Source organism: Symphalangus syndactylus, chromosome 6 (genome assembly GCF_028878055.3).
Source record: "Symphalangus syndactylus isolate Jambi chromosome 6, NHGRI_mSymSyn1-v2.1_pri, whole genome shotgun sequence".
Lineage (NCBI taxonomy): Eukaryota > Metazoa > Chordata > Mammalia > Primates > Hylobatidae > Symphalangus > Symphalangus syndactylus.
In genome coordinates, this window is record NC_072428.2 from 132,766,539 (window position 1) to 132,789,120 (window position 22,582).

Consider the following 22,582-nt stretch of genomic DNA (forward strand, 5'->3'; position numbering starts at 1 on the left):
TAGTGACTAAGGATATATACCAGTGGATAAATGAAGCCAGGGATATACTTGAAATTTTTTCTGCCAGAGTAGAAATGACGTCGAAATATATGATAATGCAGCTTTCATGTAATCCCAGCCACTGGGGAGGCTGAGGCAGGAGTATTGCTTAAACCCGGGAGGCAGAGGTTGCAGTGAGCCAAGATCATGCCACTGCAATCCAGCCTGGGTGACAGAGGGAGACTCTGTCTCAAAAAAAAAAAAAAGATAATGCAGCTTTCAATAACATAAGCTTTATGTTCTCACACTTCTAAGTGATAATCAAATGTGTTACACTACTTTATACCCTGAGATCCAAAATACATAAATATTTGACAATTTGTACAAGACTGTATTAATAAGAAAATGTGTCACTTGTATAAAGAGAAGCAGCCTCACACAGATTAAGGAAAATGACATTGATTACAAATGTCCTCAGCCTGGGTTGGCTGTGTTGCCTTTGTACACTTCAGCCCTCTGAGCTGAAGTGGGAGTGGTTTCTCTCCTGAAAATGTTTCTGAGGCCCAAATAGCTGAAGAGGTGGAGACATCACAGAAACCAAATGGAGCCCCCAGAACTGGCAGACACCTGCCTGATGCTGCCATGGGCCCCCAGCTCTTTGGCTATGTGGTCCTTTGCCTTCTAGGAGCAGGTGAGTCCAAGAAGGCACATGGGCAACTTTTGGCCTTATTTTGTAGGCCTCAGTCCAAGGCGTCTCCTAAAGGCTTAAGCATTGGAGCTCCCCTTCAGCTCTGCCTCTGACTCTGTCCCCTTCCTTTACAGGCCTCTTGGAAGCCCAAGTGACCCAGAACCCAAGATACCTCATCACAGTGACTGGAAAGAAGTTAACAGTGACTTGTTCTCAGAATATGAACCATGAGTATATGTCCTGGTATCGACAAGACCCAGGGCTGGGCTTAAGGCAGATCTACTATTCAATTAATGTTGAGGCGGTTGATAAGGGAGATGTTCCTGAAGGGTACAACGTCTCCCGAAAAGAGAAGAGGAATTTCCCCCTGATCCTGGAGTCGCCCAGCCCCAACCAGACCTCTCTGTACTTCTGCGCCAGCAGTTTATCCACAGTGCTGCACAGCCAGCTGCTCTCTGCACAAAAACAGAGGGTAGCTGCAAGAACAAGGAGACTCTTCCTTCAGGAGACCCCTCGCCAACCAACAGGATAAACTTCCTCCATCATCCCACAGAAGCCCTTCCCCACTCCCCAGCCTCAGGGACTCTGCAATGCAGCCGCTCCGCAGAACCAGGGGTCCATCCTCTACCTGCTGTACCAATGAGGTTTCAAAGTTGGGCAGTACAAGCTAACTGAGTTAGGTCTAGTGCCAGGGTACACTCTCCAATCCTTTCTTCTTGTGGAGCTTAAATCTTTAAATTCAACTAAGCTGTTGCCCAAACTGAAGACTCCATTTCCAACCTAATGGGTCTCAACAGTATTTGGTCCTGTATCCCAGGTCCTATTCCGGAGGTTTTGTCACTTGGAGCAACACCATGTTTGGAGTTATTTATGAAACCCAACAGCTCCTATTTTCTTTCTCTCAACAGATGGTCCAGATGCCCAAGCCAGAGATGCAGGACTGATCTTCACTGTCTCTCTGACTTTCTCCTTCCACGCCGAATCCACCACCCCATCCTGCATTTTTCTAAGTACTAAATTCCTCACATATTTTACTAACTTTTCTAATTTCACTGATCTCACCTGGATCCCTCTAACCACCTTCCAAGTAGCCACCATACCTGCAAGCCCGCACCTGCCCCCACCCACAACCACTCCCTCAAGCTTAAAACCCTTTGGGCCAGGCACGGTGGCTCATGCTTGTAATCCCAGCACTTTGGGAGGCCGAGGCAGGCGGATCACGAGGTCAGGAGATCGAGACCACAGTGAAACCCCGTCTCTACTAAAAATACAAAAAATTAGCCAGGCGTGGTGGCGGGCACCTGTAGTCTCAGCTACTTGGAGAGGCTGAGGCAGGAGAATGGCGTGAACCTGGGAGGCGGAGCTTGCAGTGAGCCGAGATCGCGCCACTGCACTCCAGCCTGGGCGACAGAGCAAGACTCTGTCTCAAAAAAAAAAAAAAAAAAAGAACTGAGCATTTCTTTTTTTTTTTTTTAAATAATTTAAGTTCTATTTCTTGCAACCTCCAGACATCCAGCCCTTCGCAGACACTACCAGCCGTTAACCCGAAGCACTGTACAGCCACTTCCTCTCTGCGCAGAAAAGGCTGCCACAAGGGGAGAGACGGTCTTACCTTCCTGAGCCTGCCCTCACCAGAGGAAGCCACTGCCACCACAGAAGCACTTAGGAGCCTTTCCCAGCTCCTTGCACTGAGACTTATGGAACTCTGAGGGCCCTAGTCTGTAAAAGTCCATCCCCGGCCTGGCGCAGTTGCTCACGCCTGTAATCCCAGCACTTTGGGAGGCTGAGATGGGTGGATCATGAGGTCAGAAGTTCGAGACCAGCCTGGCCAACATGGTGAAACTCCATCTCTACTAAAGATACAAAACATTAGTCAGGCATGATGGTGCACACCTATAATCCCAGCCACTTGGGAGGCTGAGGCAAGAGAATTGCTTGAACCCAGGAGGTGGAGGTTGCAGTGAGCCAAGATCACGCCATTGTACTGCATCCTGGGTGACAGGATGAGACTCCGTCTCAAAAAAAAAAAAAAAAAAATCTATCCCCAGATCACAGTGCACCTGTGAGATGGAGCTGCCAATGTCCTCTTTCTCTTCCTTCTCATTTGCTATTTCAATAGGGCTTCCTCAGCCTGGGCTCTTTGTTAGAATTGACCTGCATCAATCCAGTGCCCCCCTCACACCACCTACTAGAGAAGGCTGCATTCTACATTACGGTCTTCAGGGATCCTCTCTGGGGCCCCACATGCTTCCCTTTTTGTTTACCTGTGTCTCAGGGGACAATTGTAATCTTAGTCTTATACTTTTCATTTAAGCAGGTTAGGATACACTATGCACTTACAGATTTCACCAGTAGAAGCTTTGAGACTTCACATCTTGTAAAATAATAAAAAAAAATTGTACTAAAGATAAGAATGTTTATGGATGTAAAGCTCTTTGTGTAAGCAAATAGTCTGGTGAAACTGAAGTTCAAAGGTGTTTGTGTTGGGTAGCTGTGTCATTATGCTTGATTTATGGTAAGGCTAAGTCTGTTGGATTAGATATTAGATGTTCACAGTAATGTCAAAACTAAGGAATATAGTCTGAATAATTATGATAACTATTTTATATTATTGCAAACAACTTAAAAACTATTGTATGACTGAATTGATTCATACTATGCATGGATACAGTATCAAAACCTGTTTAGACCATTAGAAAGTTTTAATGAATAATGTTAGCAAAATAACCACAAGTAAAGTGTTATTGGAAAATGCAGTATAAGCATCACACTTATAGTGGTTGCTTAGTTGTCCACCACAATAGTGGTCAGTTGTAGCTGACCCTTTTGTTTTGATCAGTGGTTCTCGATGTGTACCAGAATTACTTGGTGAGATTTCTTTTTATTGTGGGAATAACACTTAGCATGAAATCTAACCTTTAAACAAAACTAATGTGCAATATGATATTGTTAACTCTAGGGACAATGTTGTATAGCAGATTCTAGAATGCAATTATCTTGTATAATTGAAGCTTTACACCAACTGAATGGCAACTCAGCTCTTCCTTCTCCCATTTTCCTGGCAATTATCATTCTGTTCTCTGCTTCTCTGTGTTTGACATAATGCTAAGTGAAATGAGCCACTCACACAAGGACAAATCTTTCATTGAAGGGGTCCTTTATCACCAAAAGTACTTAGAATTCCTGGCACTTGGTGATAATAAAAGCAAAACCATTTCACTTGGGTTTTATGATTGTTTTAAAATGCTCTGCACCCTTTATCGCTTGCACCTGGGGCTGAACACACTTACCACCCCATTATTGATATACCACCCTCTCCCCAACCCCATCAGGTAAACCCACACATGTGAGCACTCACATGAACCTACACACGTGGATTTGAACCAGATTCAAACCCAGGCAGCATAGTTCCAAAGCCTGCCCTATTACCCAATATGCTACTTGTAGTAATTATTAAGTATACTGTATGAGAAATTAAGACTGCTCTAATAAAATATATTTTGAGAGTGAGGAGAGAGAGAGAGAGAAAATGGTAAGGTTTTCCTAATCACAGTTGGTCAGGAAAAAAATTACCTTCACTTTCAAAGACTGAAACTCACCAGAAGGACTCATGGGACTCGGTGTGTCCTTGTACTCATAGCAAAGATGTATCACAAATATGTAGTAAGAATACTATGATCACAAGGAACAAAGACATGGTGGACTTTGGAGAAATCCACGTGAGACTTCCTTATGTTCTCTTCCATGAGAGAGCACACTCTCACCCCGACAATGAAAATGCAGCAATGTGAGAACAACCTTTCTGCCCAGGGAAGCTCATTAGAGACTCAGCACCTCCACTAATTTCAGTGGCTGGTATTAGGTGCTGAATCGTGTCATTAAACATTCATATGTTGAAATCCCAGCCTCCAGTACTTAAGAATATGACTATGTTTGGAGGTAAGGATTTTACAGAGGTGGTTAAGGTTAAATGAGGTCCTCACTAATATGACTGGGATCCTTATAAGAGGAAATTAGGACACAAACATGCATAGAGGGAAGACAACATGCAGACACAGGGGGAAGCCATCTACAAGCCAAGGAGCAAGGCTCCACGAGAAACGAACCCTGTTGACACCCTGATCTTGGATGTCTAGTCTCCAGAAGTGTGAGAAAATAAATTTCTGTTGTTTAAATGACACAGTCTGTGGTGACTTATGGCAGCCCTCGCAAAATAATTCAGCTGATTACATTGGCACCCTCTGCCTATCATGCAGCATAGTTCCAGACTTGACGTAAAGCAAGTGTTCAGCCTAACCCACATGGTTTGTGCAAGCAGTCTAGGCACACTAAGCCACGCTTACCAGTTACTGTGGTGGGAACACTCCCAAAATTCAAGTTCACAGATGCAAATCAAGAGCCAACCATGCAATCAGGCCCTTCTAAGGCCAGCAGTCTCAGGCCTGCTGTGTCAACTCTTTTCTATACGTGCACATACACACAGTGACACTTCCATGAGCACAAGGGATATCCTTCACTCTCTAGCACCTCTAGACCCTTTCTAGTCTAGACAATGGCTGAGGGATTATGAGTGTGGGCCGGGACAATGACATCACAGACCATCAACCCACAGCCTGGTCCTGGGAGAAGACCTATTCTTTCTTCAAAGCAGCCATGGGAATCAGCCTCCTCTGTCATGTGGCCTTTTGTTTCCTGGCTGTAGGTGAGTCCTGGGAGTTGTTGGGTCTAGGGAGTTGGTGGCAACCACTGTCCTACTATTTCGAGGTCTTGTATACAAAGCTCTTTTCTCCTCAGGCTCCTTGATGGCCTGTTTCTTCAGCCTTGCTTTCTGTCTCTCACAGGCCTCGTAGATGTGAAAGTAACCCAGAGCTCAAGATATCTAGTCAAAAGGATGGGAGAGAAAGTTTTTCTGGAATGTGTCCAGGATATGGACCATGAAAGAATGTTCTGGTATCGACAAGACCCAGGTCTGGGGCTAAAGCTGATCTATTTTTCATATGGTGTTAAAATGGAAGAAGAAGGAGATATTCCTGAGGGGTACAGTGTCTCTAGAGAGAAGAAGGAACACTTCTCCCTGATTCTGGAGTCTGCCAGCACCAACCAGACATCTATGTACCTCTGTGCCAGCAGTTTATCCACAGCGCAGCACAGCCACATCCTCTCTGCACAAAAAGAGCAGACTTAAGAGAGAAGGGGCCCTAACTCAGGGCTGGTGCTAGCTCCAGTGGCCCATTCATGCTAAATAGAAAAAAAGTGGCCACTAAGGAGAAACTAGCTCCATAAGCACACTTCTTTGCAAGGAGAGAATGAGGTATTATTTTTCACCCCTTTACAAGTCAGGGACTGTTCTAGATTTAATTCCCCCAATCCAATGTGTTGTAAATTCACAAGTCCCAACAAGGAGGAGAAGTCATCTTGCATATTCACACCGTAGCCCTGTTCTACCATTTCGTTAATTAATTTTACTTTCCCTTTTCTATCCTTGTCTCTCTTACTGTGCGTTTTCTACTTTGCTTAGTGTTTTGCTCTTGGTTGACATTTCACTAGAGGACATTAACATATGCTAAATTCTTTCAATGATTTTTACTATCTATGTGCTGATTCAAGAGAAAGTTTGTGGAATTTGAATTCTGTACATTCAATTTAGAAAGAGAAAAACTCTGATTAAAGCAAATCTTCCTCCAGGTTCTCTGATCAATCATATTTTGCTGGAAAAAATTCTGATCACAGAAGGTTTAAACTATGCTGCAGAAGGTGGTAGGAATTTGGTTATAACTGCACTCACAATCTTCTGGAGAAAGTGTGTGTTTGTCTTTAAGAATAAAACATATGCTCTTCTGTCAGTACAGAAGACAAATAATACAAATAAATGTAAAGGGTAATAGAAATCCCAAACTGCAGAGCACTTGCACAGTTATTATTGGCAAGACAAAACAGGCATCTGAAAACGTATTTTGATTCAGTGCTAAATTTTTGTGTGGAAGAAGTCAGAGAAAAAAATTAAATGAATGTGTATTACAATATTCAAGATTAAGTTTGTGCGAGATAGGACTTGAGCTGATTTTGAATACAAGTAAATGAGGGAAGAGAAACCATCAAAAGGAAGAAATACCCTGCAAATGTTTCTGTGAGAGATTCTACCGGAAGGAAGAGGAAGATTCTTTCCCTGAGGAAAGACAGGAATCATAATTCTCCTAGCTGAGGTCAACATCCAGAACAGAGAAAGCACATCTTCCCAGAATATCATTAAAATCTGTTCCCTTTTGCCCCAAGAATACACGCTAGCGGTGCTTGCAGCTGCAGTGTTTCCCCTGAGATAACACACAAGGTTTGATACAAGAAATTCTTTCTCCACCTTCTAAACATTACAATGCTTAACTCCTACATCCTGTTCAAGAAGGAGAATTCTGAGCACACAATTAGCCATAGAAACTGCAGACTGACATTGATTAAAAGGATGCTGAAAAAGCATCGTGAGCCAGGGCAGCAACATCTCTGAGGTCGTCCACGCTCTGATGATGTCACACCTCTTGGCCCGCCTGGAAGACTTTTCCCCGAGAACATTACCACCAACATCAAAGAAACAAAACCCAACTGGTCACTGCAACTTTTGCTGCTCACACAATGACAAGGTTGGCAAGACCTGTAGAGAATGGCAATATTTTTGTGTGGAATGTGATGTTCCACTTTCTGTTGTTCTGTGCTTTGAAATTTTCCCACACAAAAAAATTATCTAATATTGATTATTATATACATTTCTGTGATGCTAGGATTAGAGGCCAGTTCTGTTTAGAAATAATTCCAAGAACAGTTTTTATATTTTATTTTCATGTTGACAATCAGTCAAATTTGCTTCAGCCTCAAAGAGTGTGTTTATGTCAAATTAAATGAACGCTGGCAGCGAGCTGCACTTTTTTTACTAAACAGGAAAAGGGTTAAATAACAGAACACTGTATCTACAGACTTTCATATTCAGTGAAACTTAAGGTTTTCTGAGAGTCCTACATTTTCCCACAGATTATTTATTTTTTATAGCAAGTATTGCCCAGACTCAGAAGATCAACTGCAAGAGATGGGAACGGGTACCAGCACTTTGCGTCCATTCCCAGGGCTATGTGGGACCATTTCCATCACAGGGGTCATCACCTCAACTGAGTCCCTGGTAGAAAGAGTGCTATGCCAGACACAGCTTCCCTTCTGGCATGGTTACCACCTGCTCCCTCCAACACAGCCTCACCTTGCTAAGAAAATGCAGCCCAGGGAGAGAGGAAGAACACACAAAAAAATGAAAATGAAAATAGGCAGAGATGGAGTATCAAACATCAAAGTGAGTAACAGAAGACACCTAAAGAGGGCAAAAGGATTGTAGATTGGGATAGGAGGTTTGAATTTAGAACAAAAAAATGAAAAAGTGTTCACTAGGGGGAGTTCACAGTTTACGGAATAGACCTTTTTTTTTTATTCTTTTTTTGAAATGGAGTCTTGCTCTGTTGCTGAGGCTAAAGTGCAGTGGCACAATCTTGGCTAATCGCAACCTCCACCTCCCAGGTTCAAGTGATTCTTCTGCCTCAGCCTCCCGAGTAGCTGAGATTACAGGCACATGCCACCATGCCTGGCTAATTTTTGTTATTTTTAGTACAGATGGGTTTCATTATGCTGGCCAGGCCGGTCTCGAACGCCTGACCTCGTGATCTGCCTACCTTGGCCTCACAAAGTGCTGGGATTACAGGTGTAAGCCACCACGCCCGACCCACATAATAGACTTTTAAAGGCACATAATAGATCATGGATGTTTACCATGAGGGTACAGAGAATAATTCAGAAAATGTAAACCATTATTTCACTAAACATACATAAACATACATCACATTAGGAGACCAACAAATTCACAGAACATAAAAATTGATACTCTAAATCTCCAAGTAAGCAATGTTTGTTTATTTCTTTATTTTGTTTTACTTTAAGTTCAAGGATAGATGTGTAGAATGTGCAGGTTTATTACATAGGTATACATGTGTCATGGTGGTTTGCTGCATCTATCAACCCGTCATCTAGGTTTTAAGCCCTATAAGCATTAGCTGTTTGTCCTGATGCTCTCCCTCCCCTCGCCCCCTGACCCCCAACAGGCCCTAGTGTGTGTTTTTCCCCTCCCTGTGTCCACATGTTCTCACTGTTAAACTCCCGCTTATGAATGAGAACATGCAGTATTTGGTTTTCTGCTCCCATGTTAGTTTGCTGAGTATAATGTCTTCCAGCTTCATCCATGTCCCTGGAAAGGACATGATCTCATTCCTTTTTATGGCTGCATAGTATTCCATTGGGTATACATGCCACATTTTCTTTATCCAGTCTATCACTGATAGGCATTTGGGTTGGTTCTATGTCTTTTAAGCAATGTTTTAAATTATATGATTTGGGAAAATATAACAAAATAAATTATTTTTTTGTTGAATGGGAGTATTAACAGTGCTCTTTGCTGGGACATGGCTGGGAAGAGGTCTGGCCTCTTCCTGCAGGGAACAAGGAAAATTTAGAGAAGGAAGCAATTTTTTTTCTCTACAGTCCACTGAAATATCACAAGTAGTTTATACATATAAAATACAGCAGCCCTGACATACAGGTATTATTTTCTCCTAATTAAAAATAAATTTAAATAAGTGAAGTGTAATTAAACCTAAATTTAAATGACTTGCCTATAACCACACAGCTGAAAACTTAGTGGAAAAGGCATGTTTCTATATTGTTTTTTAAATAATAAGATAATTGAATCCAAGATAGGTATATTTCCATCCTCAGCTGAATGGGTCCCAAGCCCAACCATTTGGGGAAAGATGTAATCCACACAGCCAGGGAATTCTACCTTCTACCTTTGTAACAGCAAGATAGCCATAGCACCAAAGACATTTTTAATGTCTTAGCACAAACTTCTAACACCTCCATTTTGAAGTAGAAGGATGAAGGCTTGAGAGCATAAACTGGGTCTTGTTAGTGATGGACAAGTGGACATAGTCATATTAATTGTAAGTGTTTTACAACATTCTTTGATAATCACTATTAAGCCAGCTGTAGATACACTGTATCATCATTTATCTCCCATGTCACCACCATATCATAAGATTAACATTGACGACTTTGAAAATTTGCTGCTAAAATTAAATTATCTCAATTTTCCAGTATCCTCCTAACTGACCTAGCCAATTTTGTATGGCTTGAAAAATTGGGAAATGTCTTTTCATCTGTGCTAGATCTTCTTCAATTAATTTCAATTAATTAAAACAAATAGCAAGAAACTAGGAGTCAATGGGGTTTCTTCATCCCATCATTCCCCATAAAGGGCAGTGACAAGCACCTAGATATAACATAGATCTCTTCTGCCCCCTGTTGAGGGCATCAGAACTGGCTCAGTTCACTCAGACATCAGTGGCAGAAACTTGAGGGAGATTTCCTTTATGCTCAAGCTTTCGGTAGAATAAACTGGTACCTGTTCTATCCAATGGATGCTGTCTTATTTAACTTGGAACACTGAAGGGGTACTATTCACTAATGAAAACATTAAAAAGCAGGCCATAAGATATTTTAAAGAAAGAGAAAATGTAATGAAGGATGTATAATCATTACATAGTGTATCAGTCTGTTTTCACACTGATGATAAAGACATACCCGAGACAGGGAAGGAAAAGAGGTTTAATTGGACTTAACAGTTCCACATGGCTGGGGAGGGCTCAGAATCATGGCAGGAGGTGAAAGGCACTTCTTACATGGTGGCAGCAAGAGAAAAATCAGAAGGAAACAAAAGTGGAAACCCCTGAGCAACCCATCATATCTCATGAGACTTATTCACTATCATGAGAATAGCTCGGGAAAGACTGGCCCCCATGATTCAATTACCTCCCCCTGGGTCCCTCCCACAACACATGGAATTCTGGAAGATACAATTCAAGTAGAGATTTGGGTGGATACATAGCCAAACCATATCCTTCTGCCTCAGGCCCCTCCAAATCTGATGTCCTCACATTTCAAAACCAATCATGCGTTCCCAACAGTCCCCCAAAGTCTTAATTCATTTCAGCAACTACCCAAAAGCCCACAGTCCAAAGTCTCATCTGAGACAAGGCAAGTCCCTTCCACCTATGAGCCTGCAAGATAAGCTAGTTACTTCCTAGACACAATGGGGGTACAGGGATTAGATAAATACAGCCATTCCAAATGGGAGAAATTGGCCAAAACAAAAGGGTTACAAGTCCCCATGAAAGTCTGAAATCCAGTGGGGTAGCCAAATTTTGAAACTCCAAAACGATCTCCTTTGACTCCAGGTCTGACATCCAAGTCACGCTGGGACAAGAGGTGGGTTCCCATGGTCTTGGGCAGCTCCACTCCTGTGGCTTTGCAGGGTACAGCCTCCCTCCCAGCTGCTTTCACAGGCTGGCATTGAGTGCATGTGGCTTTTCCAAGTACATGGCACAAGTTGTTGGTGGATCTACCATTCTGGGGTCTGGAGGACAGTGGCCCTCTTCTCACAGTTCCACTAGGCAGTACCCAAGTAGGGACTCTGTATGGGGGCTCCAACCCCACATTTCCCTTCTGTGCTGCCCTAGCAGAGGTTCTCCATGAGAGCCCCACCCCTGCAGCAAATTTTGCCTGGGCATCCAGGCATTTCCATACATCTTCTAAAATCTAGATGGAGGTTCCAAAACCTCAATTCTTGACTGCTGTGCACCTACAGGCTCAACACCACATGAAAGGTGCCAAGGCTTCCACCCTCTGAAGACACAACCTGAGCTCTATGTTGGCCCCTTTCATCTATGGCTGGAGTGGCTGGGACACAGGGCACCAAGCCCCTAGGCTGCACATGGCATGGGGACCCTGGGCCTGGCCCATTAAACCACTTTTTCCTCCTGGGCCTCCAGGCCTGTAATGGGAAGGGCTGCCATGAAGATCTTTGACATGGCCTGGAGACATTTTCCCAGGGTTTTGGGGATTAACATTAGGCTTCTTGCTACTTATGCAAATTTCTGCAGCTGGCTTGAATTTCTCCTCAGAAAATGGGTTTTCTTTTCCACTGCATTCTCAGGCTGCAAATTTTATAAACTTTTATGTTCTGTTTCCTTTTTAAAATGGAATGCTTTTAATAGCACCCAAGTCACCTTTTGAATACTTTGCTGCTTAGAAATTTCTTCTGTCAGATACCCTAAATCATCTCTCTCAAGTTCAAAGTTCCATAAATCTCTAGGTTGGGGACAAAATGCCACCTATCTCTTTTCTAAAACATTACAAGAGTCACCTTTGCTCCAGTTCCCAACAATTTCCTCATCTCCATCTGAAACCACCTCAGCCTGGAGCTTATTGTTCATATCACCATCAGCATTTTTGTCAAAGGCACTCAACAAGTCTCTAGGAAGTTCCAGACTTTCCCACATTTTCCTGTCTTCTTCTGAGTCCTCCAAACTCTTCCAACCTCTGCCTGTCACCCACTTGCAAAGTTGCTTTCACATTTTTGGGTATCTTTTCAGCAACACCCCACTCTACTGATACCAATTTACTGTATTAATCCACTTTCATGCTGCTGATAAAGGCATACCTGTGACTGGGAAGAAAAAGTTTAATTGGACTTACAGTTCCACGTGGCTGCGGAGGCCTCAGAATCATGGCGGGAGGCAAAAGGCATTTCTTATCATGGTGGCAGCAAGAGAAAAATGAGAAAGAAGCAAAAGAGGAAACCCCTGATAAAACCATCAGATCTTATGAGACTTACTATCACGGGAATAGCACAGGAAAGACCGGCCCCCATGATTCAATTACCTCCCTGTGAGTCCCTCCCACAATGCATGGGAATTCTAGGAGATACAATTCAAGTAGAGATTTGGATGGGGACACAGCCAAACCATATCACATAGTATATATTGAAAATGTGTAGTCAAGTATCTTGGATGAGATACACATTGCCAGATACCATACAGTTACCTGCCTAAGAAAAGAAGCCAATAATTACAGTCTATTAATGGTAACATTAGACAGACAAATGGTTACATGGTAATGCCAGAGCCCATGGATTGAGATGCTCTGACATGTGATGGGTCTCATACATCACATTCTTATCTAAAAAGAGTAGCTAAGTGTTCTGAAGACGTTGCCCTCAATGAACTCATATTACTTCTTAATTATTGCCATTCTGCTTTACAAATGCTCAAAAATCTGTATATTTAATATTCAGTTATGAATATACCTTATGCATGTGTAGGGTGGCAGGATAAGAAGAGGGCTGATGTTAAATTTACTAACTTATAGTTTCTAGGTGTAGAACTATTGCTTGCCCATATCTGAACATTAAAGCTATATTGGTCCTTCTTCAAATTTTGATTATACTCTCTCTTACATTTTATTTATTAAAAATTATGACCAGAGAGAGTGTATGTAGTTGATACCCAAAGCAGAAAATCGAGTTATAGATGACTAGTTTATAAATCAAACAGAAATCTCTTACCCTCACCCTTCACAGACCATCTAAGCAATACATCAAATGCTAGTAGCCAACATTCTTCTTTTTGACAGGAAACTAAAAGTTTATTCTAAGAAACTAAATAAGAAGATCTCAAGCCTTGGAATTACATGGCATATCAAGAGTGATATGAGATGCAGGGCTAAAGACAAAGAGAATAATTGATATATAAATATATAGTCTCATATAGTCAATTATCCAGTTTCTCTTGTTGAGAACTGTTAATGATATGAGATTTTACCACACTTGCAAGCTAAGAGCTTGACAGCATTCCATGGATGCTGGCAGAAGACAAGAGACTACTGGATTACAGACAAAGTATTTTTAATACTCTCAACACAGCAGGCAGCATGAGCTTCATACGTCTATAAGTGACCTGTGCCTGCCCCTCTGCCCAGTTCCCCAATAGTGACACAGAGCAGTTTCTGGATGCTGTGGCTTTTCCCAAACCTGATCAATCTTTGTCTCATGGGGGTACATTGTGTTTATTATCCTGGATAGCAAACAGATCCAGAGGGAGATGTTATCTCTGTCTTCCAGGCTGATTGCTATATAAACATTCTTGACAAGACAGTCCAAATGAAAAGTTGATATAAGTTGTGCAGAAATGTCAGAGACCCATGAAGAATTAACTCTCAACACCTCTCCACTGCCTTTGGCACAGAACAAGTAGGTAACTATACCCACAGTAGCATAATAATATATTTTTATTTGAAGAAATTGAGCACCCCCCAAAAACAGACTTACAAGTACTGATATTTCAGTGTCCCTTACGAAACAACCAGTTCCCCACCAACTCTCTTCAAGTAAAATCTCCTAGCAAACAAGTACCATCCATATTACCAGGCTTTCAGTCAGGTTTTTAGTGCTTTATTCTTAAAAATCAATATACAATCAAAGTTCACTAGTATACAAAGTTTCTAACATAGATAGAAAGAGAAAAGAGACAGACGTTAAAAGAAAGAAGAGAAAAAGAAAATAAAAAACAAGAAGCAGAAAAAGGAAAGGAAATTAAATAAATAGTGGGAACAAAGAAAGTTGACGCAAGCATATAAAATAAAGAAAAAAAGGCCGGGCGCGGTGGCTCACGCTTGTAATCCCAGCACTTCGGGAGGCCGAGGCGGGCGAATCATGAGGTCAGGAGATCGAGACCACGGTGAAACCCTGTCTCTACTAAAAAATATAAAAAATTAGCCGGGCATGGTGGCAGGCACCTGTAGTCCCAGCTACTCGGAGAGGCTGAGGCAGGAGAATGGCGTGAACCCAGGAGGCGGAGCTTGCAGTGAGCCGAGATTGCACCACTGCACTCCAGCCTGGGTGACAGAGCGAGACTCTGTCTCAAAAAAAAAAAAAAAAAAGAAAAAAGTGGACTTCTAAGTAGTAATCATGTAAATGCTTGTTTCTATCCCAGACAGATATAAGAAACACATCATCCTTAAAACAGAATAAGATAAAGGGGAGAAACTTTAAGAAAGCCAAAATAAATTTTTAAAATAAGAGTCAAAAGAAAACTTGATATAACATCCCAGAAAATAGAACAAAACATTCAAGAAGTTAAGTAACAGAAAACATGAAAGAAAATATAAGTGACTTGAAGGATGAACAAAGGAGAGTCAATAACTGTCCAACAGAAATGCCAGAAAAAAGAAAAAAAATTTTAAATTATCAGAGAAATAATACCATAAAAATTAGTTCTCAGAAATGAAAAAAACATAAACCTCCATATTTTAAAATGCCTGCTGTTGGCTGATTAATGTCAAACAACTGAAACGAAGGCATATCTTCATGATTTCAGAACACTGGGGATTAAATGATTCTAAACTACAGAAGACAAAGAAAATGTTAAAAATCAAAATTAGACTTAGAGAAAAGCGATAAATAAATGCAAAAGTGGAATGACATCACATTTCTACACAGCAACACTGAATTCCAAAAAAAAGGTGCAAGAAATATCAATAAAATTCTGATAGAAAATCATTTTAATCTTAGATTTCTCTACTAACCCAATATATCAACAAAATGCAAATAAAAAGACATTTTTAATTATGTTAGGATCCAAAAAATTTACCTCCATCTCAAGCTTTCTTAGGAAATTACTGGGTAGTATGTCTCAGCAAACAGAAAACAAACCAAAAAGAAAAAAAAATGGGGTCCAGGAAATAGAAACTCTCATTCAGAATAACAAGAAAGAAAAGTGCCAGGATAAAAGCTGGGCAGTGGAACTAATTAGCAACTAGGCCAAACTAAAGCAGAGGGACTCCAGGGTTGCATTTTCAAATAGTGCCAAAATGTAGACTATGGATCTATTAAATGATACGTCTGAGTAACTCATCCACAATTTTGTGGTATCAGTTTGCATGGCCTGTCAAAAATCCAGATCCATCCTGGAGAAGGTGATCCCATTAAAAAGAATCCAGATTATTCAGCAATATCAAATATAGGTAGAAACCAAAAGACAAAAATCTGCTGATTTTTCAAACCATTAAAAAGATTGATGCAGTTCTGGTAATGGCATCGTAATTCTTATAAGACCCACGCTCCCACAAATAACAAATATAAACTCAGGACAAACATTTTTAAAGCCTACCTTAAGGGACAGCAAAGCAACCAATAGCTGGTAGAAACTACAGGGAAGTCAACACTTGGATGAAAGATAAGTTTTCTGTTTTTGTAGCTTTTTGCTGGAAAGTAGTTCCCAGTCAAATAGAAACCCATTAAAAAGCCAGCTGTAGAATTAGGAAAGACATCCAAGAAGGGAAAGTTCAAAAAAGAACAACCCAATGTTCTCCATACAAACTCTGTTTGAATCTCTGGTTGATGCCTAAACTATGCATGTGAGAGGAATACTGAAATCAGCAGTGTTAAACCTAACATAACTGGATAGAGATTTCAGCTGTTGCCGGCTATAGGAAACAGAATTTGAAGTATAAATCCAACCAAGTTAAATGCCTGTTAAAACAAAAATCCAACCATCCTTAGAAGGATAAAACAAAATCTAGATATATCATTGACAATGTCCAAGATACAATGCAAAAATTACTAGGCATATGAAGAAAAGAAATCACATGACCTAATTTGAATGAAGAGGCCATTAGTGGATACAAATTTTGAGTTTACCTGGATGCTGGAATTACTAGACTGAAATTTAAAGTAGCTATTATAATCATGTTTAAGGATGTAAAAGAAAATGTTCTTATAATGAATAAAATAGAAACGTTTATAACAATAATGAAAACTATTAAAAATAAATGAAAAATTTAAAATTTAAACTGCAATATTTGAAAATTAAATAAAATCCCACTAAATGAAATCTCTAGCAGATTAGAGATGACAGAAGAAAGATTCAGAAACTTGATGTTCTATCCACAGAAATTACAAAATCTAGAAAACAGGAGAAAAAATATGAAAAAATTAATAGCCTCAGTGATCTTTAGAAAAATATCAAAAGGTACAAAATGTGTGAAATTGGAGTAAAAGTGAAAGAAGAGGAGATATAAAAAAGCATGGATAACAAACAATATTTAAAAAAAATAGCCTAATTAAAAAGTATATTGAAAGACATAAAAAGAATTTCAGAAAAATAATCTGTAGAACACCTACCTAGGCACATCACAGTCAAATTGTCCAAAACTAGAAAAGAAGACAAATCTTCAAACAGCCAGAGAAAAATCATACATACCAGGAACAATGACATGAATAATGATAATTTTTCATTTAAAAAAAGTGAATACCAGAAGAGAAGGGAACTGTAGCTTTAAAGTGCTACAAGAAATAGAAAAAGTCAACCCAGAATTTGATATAAAATATTCAGCAAAAAATTAAAATACCACAGTAAAGTTATCTGAATATAAATAAAAATTAAAATATTCATTGACAGTAGAACTACATGATAGTAAATGGCAATGGAATTCTCTTAGGTAAAAAAGAAATAATACCAGTTGGAAGCTTGGATTGTGAGGAAGAAATGAAGAGCACAAGAAGTAGTGAAATGCAGTCAGATATTGAAGAATCTTAAAGATTCTATATCATATGTAAGACTAGTTAAAGTAAAAACTTCATCATTGTATTACAGGATATATAAAATATATATAATACAGAATGACACTAAAACTTAAAGGATGGAAGTAGGAAAAACAGATCTATTAGTTGCAAGTTTCTTATATTTTAAGTAAAATTCTACAATATAGTAAGTAGACAAATAGTTTTAAATGTATCATTCTTTATTTTCCAGAATAGCCCTGAAAATATTAAAGAGGTATAGCAAAAAGCCAATAAATAAAAATCAAAACAGAATCTAAAAATATTATTCAAATATTTAAATAGAGTCTATTCTAGGAGCAAGTCTGGTATAATATTAAAAAAATCAATCAATGTAATTCATCTTGTTAACACATTTTTAAAAATCTATTTGATTATACGTACAGATAGAAAAAATTTGGTAAAATCCCAAACTCATTTATAATGAAAACACTCAGAAAATTAGGTAAAAAAGGGACTTCTTCAATCTAATAAAGGCACCTGAAAGAAACCAACAGCTTATGTCACACTTAATGACAGAAATATTAAACGTCTTCCCATTTTTATTGCTTACATATTAAACGTGTTCAAGATCATAAACAAGTCAATAATGTTCACCCTTACCACGTCTATTCCATATTGTACTGACGTATAAAGACAAGAAAAATACTAAAAAGCTAAAGATCAAAAGATAAAGAAAACCTTTTTCAGAGATGAAAGGACTACTTACATGCAAATATTAAAAGAAATCTATATTAACTACTCAAATTAGTAAGTTCATACATTAATTTATTATCACAACATATAAAAATTATATTTTGTATACTAATGATAAACAATTGGATAACTGAATTTTAAAACCTGAATTTATATTAAAAAACATAAAATATTTAAATTTAGCAAAAGACATGCAAGACTTGTGTACAGAAAACTAAAAACAGCTGCTAAAGGAAATGAAAGATAGTTTTAAAATATAGAAATATAAATAATGTCCATGGATTGTTGCAGCCTCTGCCTCAGGAGTCCCCTGCAGCCTGGAACACCTAACAAAAGAAATGCAGGTGCAGTGCCAGGGATTGGAGGTGGCTTCCCACAAGTCCTAGAAGCAAACCTTGTGAGGGGGCCATCTCTCTCCCCCACCCACCTCAGAGCATGCCTGTGAACAAGAAAGTACAAGAGCCACACAAGCTGGGTGTTAGCCTAGCTACCGGCCATTACTCTTAAGCGCCTTCTACTGGATCACAGCACAAACTACAACACTAAAATTACCGTGCTAATACATGCAGGATGTGAAATCAGGTGCAAGAATTCACCCACATATGCGGATTCTGTACAGAGCCCTGGCCCTCCGAAAGCATCCAGAAATGAAGCCAACTGACCATACTCAACTTACACCACAGTTAAGGGAACACCAACCCTACCAGATGAGAAAGAATCAGCACAAGAATTCTGGCAATTCAAAAAAACCGCAGCATCCCCTTACATCCAAATGGGTCACTAGCTCCCTAGAAATGGTTCTTAACCAGTCTGAAATGGCTGAAATGACAAACACAAAATTCAGAATCTGGATAGAAAGGAAGCTCATTGAGATTCAGAAGAAAGTTGAAACTCAATCCAAGGAATCCAAGTAACCCAGTAAAATGATCCAAGAACTGAAAGATGAAATAGCCATTTTGAGAAAGAATCAAAATAAACTTCTAGAGCTTAAAAATTTACTACAAAAATTTAATAATGCAATAAGAATTATTAACAGCAGAATAGACCAAGCTGAGGAAAGAATCTCAGAGCTTGAAGATCAGTTCTTTGAATCAACTTAGATGAAAATAAAGAAAAAACAATTTTAAAAAATGAACAAAACTGGCCAGGCACGGTGGCTCACACCTGTAATCCCAGCCCTTTGGAAGGCTGAGGCTAGTGGATCATGAGTTCAGGAGATCGAGACCATCCTGGCTAACACGCGAAACCCTGTCTCTACTAAGAATATAAAAAAATTAGCCGGGTGTGGTGGCGGGCGCCTATAGTCCCAGCTACTCAGGAGGCTGAGGCAGGAGAATGGCGTGAACCTGGGAGGCGGAGCTTGCAGTGAGCTGAGACAGTGCCACTGCACTCCAGCCTGGGTGACAGAGCGAGACTCTGTCTCAAAAGAAAAAAAAAAAGGAAATAAATATAGGATTATGTAAAGATACCAAATCTATGACTCATCGGCATTCCCCAAATAGGAGAAAGAGTAAGCAATTTCAAAAATATATTTGAAAAACACCAAAAAAATTGCCTAATCTTGCTAGAGAGGTTGAAATTCAATTCCAAGAAATACAGAGAACCCTGGCTAGTTACTATACGAGACAACTATCCCCAAGACACATAATCACCAGATTCACCAAGATCAAGGTAAAAGAAAAAAAATTCTAAAGGCAGCCAGAGTGAAGGGTCAAGTCACACACAGAGGAAACCCCATCAGGCTAGCCACAGACTTCTCAGCAGAAAACTTATAAGCCAGAAGAGATTGGGAGACTATTTTTAGCATCCTGAAAAAAATTCAACTAAAAATGTTATATCCTGCCAAACTAAGCTTCATAAATGAAGGAGAAATAAAATCCTTCTTAGACAAGCAAACCAGAGGAAATTTGTTTTAAGTAGACAATCCTTACAAAAGGTCCTTAAGGTAGTGCTAAATACGGAATCTAAAGAACCTGCTGCCATAAAACACTTGAGCACATAGCCCACAGGCACTACAAAGCAACTACGCTATCAAGTTTACATAACAACCAGCTAACAACATGGGTATGAGATCAAAATCATACACATCAATACTAATCTTGAATATAAATGGGCTAAACACCTGCTTAAAAGACATTGAGTGGCAATCTAGATAAAAACACAAGACACAGCCATCATTGCCTTCAAGAGACCCATCTCACATGTAACAACACCTACAGGCTCAAAACAAAGAGAGGGGAAAAGATCTATCATGCAAATGAAAAACAAAAAAGGACAGGAGTTGCTATTCTTATAAATTTTTATTTATAAGAACTTAAATAAATAAATTCTTATTTATTCAGATAAAACAGACATTAAACAATGAAGGGCATTACTATAATGATAAAGAGTACAATCCAACAAGAAGAACTAACAATCCTAAATATATATGCATCCAACATTGGAACACCCATATCCATAAAACAAGTTCTTCTTGGCCTGTGAAAAGATTTAAACAACCAAACAATAATAGTAGGAAACTTCGACACCCTACTGACAGTGTTAGACAGATCATTGAGGCAGAACACTAACAAAGAAATGCTGGGCTTAAACTCAACACTTAACCAGTTGAAACTAATAGACAAATACAGAACACTCCACCCAAAAGGAATGCTTATACACTGTTGGTGGAAATGTAAATTAGTTCAGGCACTGAGGAAAGCAGTTTGGACATTTCTCAAATAATTTAAAACAGAGCTACCATTCCACCTAGCAATCCCATTATTGATTATATATCCAAAGGAAACTAGATCATTATACCAAAATGCACTCATATGTTCATCACCATGCAATTCACAATAGGGAAGACACGGAATCAACCCAGGTGCCCATCAGTGATGGATTGGATGAAGAAAACATATACACTATGGAATACCACACAGCCCTAAAAAAGAATGAAATCAAGTTGTTTGCAGAAACATATATAGAGCTGAAGGCCATAGTCCTAAGTAAATTAATGCAGGAACAGAAAACCAAATACTACACGTTCTCACTTACAAGTGGGAACTAAACATTGGGCACACATGAACGTAAACATGGGAACAATTGACACTGAGCACTACTTAAGGGGAAGAGGGAGGGAGGTTGACATGGGTTGAAAAACTACCTATTGGGTACTATGTTCACTATCTGGGTGCAGTATACCCATGTAACAAACCTTCATATGTACCCCCTGTATCTAAAATAAAAGTGTATCTAAAATAAAAGTGGGAATAAAAGTGGGAATTTTAAAAAGACTAAATATGTTAAAACTAGTACTCTCTAAATTTTATCTACAGTCATTAAAATCTCAATTGTTATCTCAATTGTTTTTGTTTTCTAAGAAACTGAAAAGCTGATTCTAGAAGGAATATGAACACACAAAGAATTTATGAGAAGTCCCGCTCCTGGTTAGAAGCCTATGTATGATGTTTCAGGCCACAGATAATTAATTACAAAGGCTTTACCTGGCTGGTTTACAGGGTGTGGAGAGGCTGTTCTGCCCACCCCAGACTTGGTGCACAGCCAATGCATTGCAGTCTTTGAAGGGAGTTGCAGTTAAGGACCCCCTGGCTGGTCACGCCCTTGTGCATATTTATATTGCCAGCTCAGGATCCTTCATTCGTAGGTCTCTTTTTCTGAGGCCTATGTAGAGGTCTTCTTCAGGTGCCTCTGTCAAGGCCTCCTAATAGGAGAGGAAGAGAGAGCCTTAAAGACACTTTTCTACACTCTGAGTACCCAGTGAGTTTCCACTTTCTCCTTGCAGGGCTCCCCAACAGTGAGACAAATCCATGTCTGTGCTAATCCAACTAACACTTGACCAGCGCCATTTCCACAGGGAAAAATGGAACAAGGGGAGTCAGTAATTTCTCTGGCTTTAGACTCTTGCTTACACTATTGAAGGAGGTAATTAAAGACTTAACTCTTTCCTTTTGGGCTTGTTGCTTTAATTGGCTCACTACCTGGGTGCAATATACCCATGTAACAAATCTGCATATGTACCCCCTGTATCTAAATAAAAGTTGAAATTTTAAAAAGACTAATATGTTAAAATGAGTACCTAAGTCCTCAGCACTCTTTTTCAGCTATTCTGAGCTCCTGACACTCTAGAATATTCAAAACAATATTTAGAAAGAACACACTTGGAGTCCTTTCACTATCTGACTTCAAGACTTACTATAAACCCACAATCATCAAAGGAATGTGGTAAAGGCAAAAGGGCAGACAAATAGAAGATACACATTAAAACCACAATGAGATACCACTAACCATCCACATACCCACTCAAGTTAAACCACCTGGCAACACCAAATGCTGGCAAAAATTTGGAGTCCCAGAACTCACATATATTGTTGGTGAAAGTGGATAATAGTACAACCAATTCGGAAAAAGTTCTAATAGTTTTTTATAAAATTAAACCCCTTTAATCATCTACCCCTATGAGCCAGCAGTTATACTCCCAAGTGTTTACTTAAGAGAAACAAAAGCATGAATCTACAAAAAAAGACTTAAACTGGAATGTTTACAGAAAGGGAATTCATCATTGCCAAAACCTGGAGACATCTTGAACGTCCATCTACAGGAGAGTGGCTAAACAAATGGTAGTATATCCATATGGTGACATATTCCACTGCCACAAAAAAGAACGAAGTACTAATACGCACAAC

At 39.6% G+C, this 22,582-nt stretch overlaps 2 protein-coding genes across 2 annotated transcripts in view; both read left to right on the forward strand.

Annotated features, from left to right (window-relative positions):
* Positions 1 to 588: 588 nt before the first annotated feature.
* LOC129485105 (M1-specific T cell receptor beta chain-like) overlaps positions 589 to 22,582 on the forward strand; it is a 96,627-nt gene continuing 74,633 nt past the window's right edge. The window contains exons 1-2 of the mRNA XM_063642312.1: positions 589 to 670; positions 802 to 1,101. Coding sequence (XP_063498382.1) covers positions 622 to 670; positions 802 to 1,101 — 349 coding nt within the window. The 5' untranslated portion in view covers positions 589 to 621. The remainder of the gene's footprint in view (positions 671 to 801; positions 1,102 to 22,582) is intronic.
* The window catches only part of LOC129485108 (trypsin-2), a 33,002-nt gene continuing 15,550 nt past the window's right edge, over positions 5,131 to 22,582 (forward strand). The window contains exon 1 of the mRNA XM_063642311.1: positions 5,131 to 5,369. Within this exon, the coding sequence (XP_063498381.1) occupies positions 5,234 to 5,369 (136 nt within the window). The 5' untranslated portion in view covers positions 5,131 to 5,233. The remainder of the gene's footprint in view (positions 5,370 to 22,582) is intronic.